We start from the raw sequence: 9921 nt of genomic DNA on the forward strand, positions 1-9921 counted from the left end.
ATGTCATATGACATACATCTTTAAAAAATGCCCGTCAAAAACCTTTAATACTATCCTGCCAAATTCAAGCCCTGATCCTGGGTAACAAAGAGCAACATTTTGCTAAAAACACAATCATGAATACTATGTTTATTGAAATGTGTGTTATGTACTTAAGTTTCATATGTCATTAGAAATTTGGACTCAATTGCCCATGCATATTATATAAGTGACAAAAGAAGCGTTTTTTTCATTTTTTGTGTATATGTATAAGCTAATTCTCATAACTTTCCGCATTTAAATTTATGGAAAACCAATCCCTTAAAAATATAAGCCTTTGGACAGGGTCAAAAGTTTCAATAACAGCAATAAATCCTAGATCAGTTCAAAATTTCTTTGAAAACAAACACTCCATCACATCACTAATATGGAAATATCCATTGGGGATGTAATAATAAAAAGTTGTTGGTTGATAGTTCATCATAAGAATCAGATGTGTAACAAGAGCCTATAAGGAAATATCCATTGGGGATGTAATAATAAAAATTGCTGATTGATCATCACAAGAATCAGATGTATAACAAGCCTGATGGAACTACCTTGATAGTTCATCACAAGAATCGGGTGTAACAAGCCTAACGGAACCATCAATACTATCACAATCAACATATTGTTAGACTGTAGGTACTAGTCACATGGTGATGGTTGAGAGAGAAATGACCGAGTAACTAGCAAGTTTGTAATAAGGCAAAGTATGTGTTAAAAATATTGTGCATATAATAAATGCACATTCTTGTAAGCCTTTACTCCTGTATATGTAATATTGAAAATTGTCCATTGCGTATATTTATGTCATCTACATTTATCTTCTGAAATTTGAATTACAAACTATGATTCCTTCAAGTTACGGTTTTTTTAATCAAAGATCAACATATGCACCTATTTTAGACAAGGGATAATTCTACTGGTTTGGAAGGGGAGTCACTAAAAAACACTCATTGAGCTACACCTTTCTCGAATCACATACTTGTCAATCCTCATTCACAATATAATATATTTAGAGTCCTAACCATTACATTATTACTTCAAATGTTTTGAATGGAGATATACATAGGCTTTACTTTTGTGCAAGCCAGAAAAGAATAGGAAATAAATAAATAAACTTCTGTCAGAGTGGCATCATATTGTAACTCTTTTTAATTAATTTATCAATAACGGTTCCAGTGACTCATTGGAGGGTGAAATGCTTACACGAGCTGCTGCCTTGATGGCCTACACATTTTTTAATGACATATGCACAATAAGATTTTAACAAAACAAAAAGACAAATAAACGCTCTTATATTGCTTACTCTTAGGCATAAGAGCATATACACATGCATGTTTTTACCGAATGCAACACACACACATGCCTATATATATACATATATATATTTATATATATATGTATGTGTGTTATATACATATATATATATATATACACACACATGCATGCATGCACACAAACTTTTGCTATTTGCACACAAATGTATACTTTATTTAGCTGTTTTACCTCTTTTTCCCAGTTGGTTACCCATGTAATGACTATTAGTGCTACCAATTGCACAACTGAGCCACTAGTTATTCCCATCCAGAGTCCCTACGAACAACAACGAGACAAAAAAAGCATGTGAAAAGTTCACAAAGATGTTTCCAGCTATCAAAGATTTCTTCCAAGAATCATTAGACTTGTCATTAGCGTGTGTATACATAGATAATGCAAAGAGTAAGAATTTATTCTATCATTCCATTTGTTCCAACTATGATTTAGCGCTGTCCTGAACATTATAATAACGATACATAAAGAAAAAGCATATGAATACCTCAGCTTTGATGTGAAACACAAAGGCCAGAATAATAGCCAAAGGCAAGCCCACTCCATAGTAAGACAAGAGATTGATATATGCACCTGCCTTTTGCCATCCACATCCTCTTACAATCCCTGTATATAAGATTGGTATTGCACGAGAGTCATTAGTTTCTGTTTCATTAGGTTAAACACATTTAGAATCTACTACTCAATCATGAGTTTTCCAAGTTTTGTTTCACCAGGAAAGTCAAATCTAGACTCCACCAACCACGACTTTTCCAGTTAGTTCTAATTAGCTATATAATAATAAATTTGCATTAGTTTTAATTTCCCAAAAGTGGAAATGGCAATTTCCAGGAAAATCTTATACTTGATGGTGTCCTTTCTTGGACCAGTTTAACCACAATCTATACAAAAATCCTTCATAAGCACACGACAAAACATAGGGTTTTTTTTTCAATGATCTTGAAAACGTTTGGGCCATATTTACAACTAAGGTCTTTTCAAACATCAGCCCAAGTTTACAATAAACCAAGGAATTTCAAATAAAATAAAACGGTAAAAAACTGAACTAAATTCTATACTGTTTAGAGTTTGATAAGCCTATAGATCCCCCTAACCATTTATATATAATGAATCCTTGAGGTTTCCTTGTAACTTGGATACCTGTAAGGAGACCTTGAAAACTATCTAGAACAGATGAGGCGGCGAGAACAGGCATTAGTGTGGATATGTATTCGATAACCTCTTTGTCATCACTGTATGCGCGACCCAGTATATTGCGAAGAGACATAAGTGCTGTACACACCACAATGGCCTCGCATGTTGCAACAACTAAGGCAACATAAACTGCTCGGTACGCAGCCCTAGGGTTCCCAGCTCCAAGCTCATTTGATACCCTTGTACTACAGCAATGAATCAAATATGATATGAAATGACTCATGATTCTTGCATGAATAAGCAGAACTCAAAGACCTTCGAAAGCACAACAAAAAAACCTCACCTTGCCACCGTCCCGAGTGCGGATGGAATCATGAAAGTAAATATGGCACTATTGTAGCTGCAAGATTTTCAGATATACATATATATGTCAAAACTCGTGAATGTAATAAACCTCTTACACATGAAACAAGGTCAATAGGAGCTTAACATCTGGATGGGTGCTAATAGTAAATGGCAAACTAGATAGTGCTCACCACTCTGAAACACAGCCACTTCATAAAGTAATCAGTCATCTGCAGTGGCACAATAAGCCCAATCTATGGGAACTCACTTATGAAGTGAGCCATGCTTCACAATAGCCAGTCACCCATTTACTACGAGCTTCCGTCTCGCTGTTGAATCCATAGGGAGATGTAAACCATCATCTTTATTAGGCTTCTTACCAGATCGAAAGTGCCGAGGTCTCTAATTCTGGGTTTGGTAACAACCCAGATAGAAGCACAAGAGCTTCATATGACCACCATTCCAAACTGCCATCCCAAACCATATATGATTGTCAAAATATGAATCATTTGAAGATTTCAGCTAATATTCGGTAGGGTTTGTTTCCAACTATAATAACGTTATGCGCACCATGTCATGACCGCAGATGGTATTGCCAGTTTGAGGAAGATTGTCAACTCACGAAATGCCAGGAAAGAGAGAGGGATCCTACTCTCAGCACAAGATCTTGAAAACTTTACATATGACGCAAGCAGCACCACATTGATCCAATTTGAGAGGCTTGTCGCCAGTGCAGCACCTTGGCTCCCTAACCCAGTTTTGTATACCATAACATAGCATATTGGAATGTGGCAAGAGAAAGAAAACGCAGTGCATAACATAAGAGGAATCACAAGGCTCTGGGCCTGAAGAAACTTGATTAATGGTTGTCCAGTCGCATATGCAAACAACATGGGGATCAAGAATACAGTGTATTCTCCGGCTTTCTCAGATATCGTCGCATTTTGTCCGAGTGCTAACAGTATATGATCCATGTTGGCCCAAGCAAAAGCTAGAAGAATGCCAGTCGCATTCAACACAATCATCGCTCGTTGCATGTAGAGGCCAAGCAAATTGTACTGACGTGCACCATAGGCTTGCCCACATAATGTCTCCAAAGCATAGCTCATGCCCACCTGCCATACCATCACACAACTATCAATACCTTTCATCAATTTATTATAATACCAAATGGATATGTTGATGTAGATGTACATATTTGCATACATAGATAATGTACATACCTTTTCATCATACATCAGCGTACATTTGCATATATAGACAATGCACATATACAGTTACATACATCTACAGACATGCATCAAAAAAATATGATGGATAACATCCACACACACACACAACATAGAGAGAGAGAGAGAGAGACTATACACATAAATACACATGCATATACAGTTTCATACATGCATTATGTATGTGTGTATATGCGCATAAAATATGCGATGGATAAGATGAGACGTGTGTACCAGAAAGCTGGAGCCTGTGACAGTGGCAATAGAGGAAGCGATGGAGGCACTAGAGAGTGCAAGGTCGCCCAGGTGCCCCACAAACATGAGGGAGACGAGCTGGATGCCAAACTGAAGAAGGTTGATGACAATCATTGGTCCTGCAAGCCATAGCTGCCTCTTCAATTCGATATGGAAAGCGACAGGATCCATGCCTCTCCTGATCTAGATACACGAGAACACTATATATATATATATATGTATATATCAATATGTATGTCTCTCTTGTATGTACAATACAGTTGGCCCTTCTAAATTCTCCACATCCCCTTACTACCACTATGTGGTGTGGAGTCCCTAAACAGGGCCAACCCAAAATCGGCCCTAAAATGAATCATGAGAGAACCAAGGAGCCCAAAAACGAGATTGCACAAACCCATGGAGTCCCAATCAAGGTTGGCACAAGCATGAGAAGTAACAAGCAAGGTTGGGATCAAGGCACGCAGTCCCAACAGTCCCGTGCAAGCTTTGAGTTGGGACAGACCCACGCAGCCACTAGTCCCAACCTAAGTTGGAATCCTAGAAGGGACCCAATCCCAATCCCAAACCCAGCACCACCTTGGGCTGGGATAACCCAATCCCAATAGTCTCCACGGCCATTCTTGGCCCAAAGCCAGGGGAGCCCAACAGCCACCTCTTGGCATAACGGCATGGGTAGCCCAAGAGTAACCTCTTGGCATAACGACTAGGTAATCCATCAGTCACCCCTTAGACTATATATGGAGGAGCTTCTCCTCATTTTGGTCATTCCTCGATTTCCTAATTTACTCACTCTCTCCTCTCACTCTCCTTAATCTTAGTTAGCTCCAAGGAGCTTGTAATAAAACCTTCTTGTAATCACAATTACGTATTAATAGTAAGTAATCATAGTTTTGGCTCGATATCTCGTGTCCCAACCATGTTGTGAGATTGTTTCGAGATCCATGTTTTAGGGGCATCACAACTATGTGAGGTACACTATGGGGAGAGTGGGGTTTTAGTTATTTGAGCTTTGACCATTTCCAGCCCCACAACATCAATCCTCCTCCTAAGGTAACAACATGTGTTGGGACATTGAAGATTGATAGATTCCACACTATGTGATTGTTCATATTGTATTGTTTCTTATACAATCATTCATTTTGATGCGCTGCAAAATCGCTCGCCCCCAAAATGATGGCCCAATATGTGCCTTGAGTCGACTAATGTGTGATTGGTCGACTTGTGCAGAATATGAAAGAGTCGACCACAACTAGTAAACTCCTTGACATGCACCTCGTAGTTTATCTCCACAGTAGTAATTTTTCTCGCGACTGGATGGGACTGCCCATCCTTGCCTGGTTGTGATATGATACACCCCAATGCAAAGTCTGATGCATCTGCCTCAATGGTAAATGGCTTTTGGGGATCAATATGTGCTAAGATAGGAGCTTATGTGAATGCCTCTTTGAGTTGAGTAAAGGCGGCGTTTGATTTAGTAGTCCAAACAAATGCTTGATTTTTCTTGGTGAGTTGGGTGAGAGGCAATACAATCTTTAAATAATTCCATATGAATTTGCGATAGAAGTTAGCAAATTAGAGGAAACATTGGACGTCTTGAACTGAACGTGGGGGTTGCCATTCCAATATTGTTTGGACTTTTGCTAGATCCATGAAGATACCCTTGGATGAAATAAGAATTCCACTTGTTTGCAGTCAAAACTACATTTCTCTAGTTTGGCATAAAGACCATATTTTCTTAAGTGTTCAAGTACTTTCCACACATGTATATCATGCTCCTCTTGTGTTTTAGAGTAAAGCAAGAGATCATCTAAATAGATTATGAGAAAGATATCCAAAACATCCCGAAAAATGTCATTTGCCATATGTTGAAAAACTGCAAGTGCATTTGTGAGCTCGAAAGGCATGATTGTATACTCGAAATGACCATACCGAGTGCAAAATGCACTTTTCCACTCATCTCCCGGTTGAATTCGAACAAGATTATATGCACCCCTTAGATCGATTTTTGTAAAATGCTTTGCCCCACCAATGCGCTCTAAAAGACCGGTGATTAAAGGTAGAGCATACCTATTTCTTATGGTGAATTTATTTAATCCCCGATAGTCCACGACCAAACGAAGCGAGGTGTCCTTTTTCTTCACAAAAAATATAGGAGCACTAGCTGGATATTTTGAATGTCGAATAAACCCATGTGCAAGATTCTCCTCGATGTATGCTCAATGAACCTCAAGCTCAGTTGGGGACAGATTGTAGATTGGACCCCACGGTGGCTCTTTTCCTAGTTGTAGATCAATGGGACAATCATATGACCGATGCTTTGGAAGCACACTAGCTTTGACTTTGTCGAAAACATCAGCATATTCTTGATACTTTTTGGGAATTTAGATGTCTGAATTCCCTTTAGTGGCACTAGGAGGTGTCACTGATATTGCAAATAAGAAAAGGTCCTCCTTTCCTCCTACTTGGCATAATTGTTGTACTGTGATCGTTGAAATTTGATGAAAAAAACATCTTGTTTAAAAGAGGGCGCATTGGTAGGATTATATTCTTTAAGAGTGGAGTCCTTGTTTTGATCCTTGGGTACAATGTTTTCTGCTGGAGGGCACTAAATTTCCTGCCTCCTCCAATCGATTATTGGGTTATGTGGCTTAAACAATGGTAAACCAAGGACAATTGCATGCTCGGGGCTACGGATTACGTTAATGGAAACTACACATCCTAAGTCATCGAAGAGTATGTATATTGGCTCAGACTCCCCGAATATCTTCTTAGAAACTATGAGACATCCATCAATCACTACATACCTTTGCTTAGACAACTTGGAGAGGAAAAAAGCTCAAAAAAGTTGAAATTTGATAAATTTAGTGTTTTGGATAGCATCGTCTCATCATGGTATGCATTTTTTGGTTCATGTGTAACACATAACTTGCCCACTACTCCCACATAACGCTTGTTATTACCAAATTATATCATGCATAAAGTTGTGAGATTCAAGATTTATTTTAGGCCTTGTGTTCATTTCCACAAAAAAATATATGTGAGTTGTTTTGATATTGTTTAACCTAGCTCATGAAATACTAGATGGGTTTCTTACATACATGCATTATGAATGACTTCTTCACTTACCCCGAGCTATATAGTGGCATAGACTTTGACAACTTTTGGAGGATTCTCAGTGGTTGGCGGGAGTGTATGCAAGAAACGATATTCGTCGGTCAAGCTTCATGATACCAACCAACCACTAACTACTCTCATCTATTGGATTGTGTCATTTGAGAGCGTGAAACAATAATAAGGCATCATTATACAAGAATAAATAATTTTAACTCGGTCTGCGTAATTTGTGTTTGGCCTATATGTACGTTCGTAACGAGATGCAATACATGTTTCTCCGGATGCCGCATGGTGCCATGCCAAAAGAGTATGAGAGAGAGAGAGAGAGTGTGTGTGTGTGTGTGAATGAATGGGACCATGTGGGAATGTCCGTCCTCTTAGGCACTAATGGGAAAGAGACATTTCATGTAATGAATGTGTATGTGTATGTGTAAGTGTTTGTGTGTATGTATGTATGGATGAGGTAGAGGTAGGTAGAGACAGATAGGTGTGAGGGGGCGATGGGTCATTCTCTCTCTTGTAGAAAAGTCTCTCTCTCTCTCTCTCTCTCTCTCTGTGTCTGCCTGGCTAGCGTGAATGAATGAATGAATAAATGAAGGGATAGGATAGAGGATGGGAATCATGGGATATGTATGTATGTATGTATGTATGTATGTATGTTATGTTATGTTATGCATATATGATATATGTATGGGTTTGAAGACAGCTCATTCAGTCAGTCAGTCAGTCAGTCAGTCAGTCATGCTGTTTTGCTTGATGCTGCTTTGGATTTGAGAGGGAGAGGGAGAGGGAAGCATGTGAAATATAATATATATTGTATGCCTTCAAGTGCGAGCTCTTCTTAAGAGTATGTATGTATGTATGTATGTATGTATGTACATATTGTATGTATTGTAATTTGTATGTATGCATATGTATTTGTATGTGAGACGCAGACAGAGACAGAGTGCCTAAAAAGACACACACACACACACACACACACACACACCGAGAGAGAGAGAGGGGTAGAGAGAGAGAGAGAGAGTGTGTGTGTGTGAGTAGGGGAGATCAGTGTTGCCTTTTGACGGCCGTTTTGAACGTTTTTGGCAAATTTAACCGTATATGAAGGTTAATTTAAAAATGAAACCGTCAATCTTGACGGGCATATGTTTTATGAAAACGTAAAAATGAAGGCTTAAAATTTCCTAATACCGTCAAATTTTACTAAGACCAATACAATAGTATTATAGTCCTAGGTAGTAGGAACAAATTGTTCAAGTTGCATTGGGAGTGTATGAATTTGAAAGACTCACATATGTGTGTAACGAAAAGGTAAAAAAACTAATAGAGTCTAGACTCTAAATTATGAATCTTTTCTTCCCAATTCCCCCGCCCCGTTTCCCCATCTAAAACCTTCCTTTCCCTTTCCCCCATTTTCCCCCATCTCCCCCCATTTCTCCCCTTTTCCCCTGTTTCTTCGTTGCTCCCTCAGCCCTGCACCTTGTTGGAAGCTCACAACTCAGTGCTCACTAATAACTATCCCTACTCGAAGCTTGTTGCTCGTTTCCTGCTACAGTCTACTCATAGATTCAGGCTTTCAGCAACACCTGCAGTAGTCCTACTCACCCATCTAAGGTAGCTCTCTCTCTCTCTCTGGAATGCAAAGAACACTAGTAATTGAATATTTAGAAAAACTAACAGGATACATTTAGTCCGCAAGAAAAACCAGACACAAAAAACTCTAATTTCATGCATGCAACCTACACCATCATAGAAAGTCCAAACCCTAAATATGAAGCTTATGCCTTCTGCTGATAGACATAAGTAAGCCCACACTTGCCCCACAATAATGGCAATCAAAATGGCTGGCCATGAAGGTACCAACACCACAATTAGCATTAGGGCATTCCTTACGGAGTCTCTGAACCTTCCCTGAGTCGTCCACCTTGTAGTACTGCAAGACAGAGAGCTTCACTTTCTTCTTCTTGTGCTTGATCTTCTTGGGCTTTGTGTATGTCTTCTTCTTCCTTTTCTTAGCCCCACCGCGCAGACGCAACACGAGATGGAGAGTGGATTCCTTCTGGATGTTGTAATCTGCTAGGGTTCGCCCATCCTCAAGCTGCTTCCCGACGAAGATCAATCTCTGCTGATCCGGGGCTATCCCTTCCTTATCTTGGATCTTGGCCTTGACATTGTCGATGGTATCAGAGGATTCTACCTCTAAAGTGATGGTCTTACCAGTTAAGGTTTTCACGAAGATCTGCATCTTGTCCTACAATCGAAGCTCAGAGGAGTAGTAAATTGCCAAGGTCCTCACCCATTGATGCATCGAGACATACATCAACATGCATCTTGTATAATATATGTATATGTGTATGTCCATACATCATCATCTAAGTGTAGGTTAGGTTGATAGATAGATATCTATGCATATATTTCGAGGTGTCACATATACGTATGTGCACATAGAATCGTGTAAGGAGTGGCGGATGCATCGGCGAGGCTAGTTAAT

The 9921-nt window shown here is 39.2% G+C and overlaps 1 protein-coding gene and 1 pseudogene across 1 annotated transcript; both read right to left on the reverse strand.

Moving 5' to 3' along the window:
* Window positions 1-1012: 1012 nt before the first annotated feature.
* Window positions 1013-4484, reverse strand: LOC147863193 (protein DETOXIFICATION 16-like). The gene is made up of 8 exons (XM_087321867.1): window positions 4296-4484; window positions 3403-3947; window positions 3213-3299; window positions 2831-2887; window positions 2494-2732; window positions 1841-1959; window positions 1531-1617; window positions 1013-1251 (listed from the first exon to the last, which is right to left on the reverse strand). The coding sequence occupies exons 1-8, from the start codon at window positions 4428-4430 to the stop codon at window positions 1180-1182; spliced, it is 1341 nt and encodes a 446-aa protein (XP_087177993.1). The 5' UTR covers window positions 4431-4484; the 3' UTR covers window positions 1013-1179.
* A 4582-nt stretch (window positions 4485-9066) lies between these two features.
* On the reverse strand, window positions 9067-9693 carry LOC147863194 (ubiquitin-ribosomal protein eS31 fusion protein-like; annotated as a pseudogene).
* Window positions 9694-9921: the final 228 nt, after the last annotated feature.

Source organism: Azolla caroliniana, unplaced genomic scaffold (assembly GCF_043228905.1).
Source record: "Azolla caroliniana isolate FFs.n. ecotype wild unplaced genomic scaffold, voAzoCaro1.0.p SCAF_6, whole genome shotgun sequence".
NCBI lineage: Eukaryota > Viridiplantae > Streptophyta > Polypodiopsida > Salviniales > Salviniaceae > Azolla > Azolla caroliniana.

Bases quoted from the DNA above. Each gene is read 5' to 3' on its own strand.
- LOC147863193 (XM_087321867.1), bottom strand. From the start codon at position 4,430: ATGATTGTCATCAACCTTCTTCAGTTTGGCATCCAGCTCGTCTCCCTC. The intron at 3,300-3,402 runs GTGCGCATAACG...TTGGGATGGCAG, and splicing joins CCATCTGCGGTCATGACATG to TTTGGAATGGTGGTCATATG. The intron at 2,888-3,212 runs GTAAGAAGCCTA...AAAATCTTGCAG, and splicing joins ACCTCGGCACTTTCGATCTG to CTACAATAGTGCCATATTTA.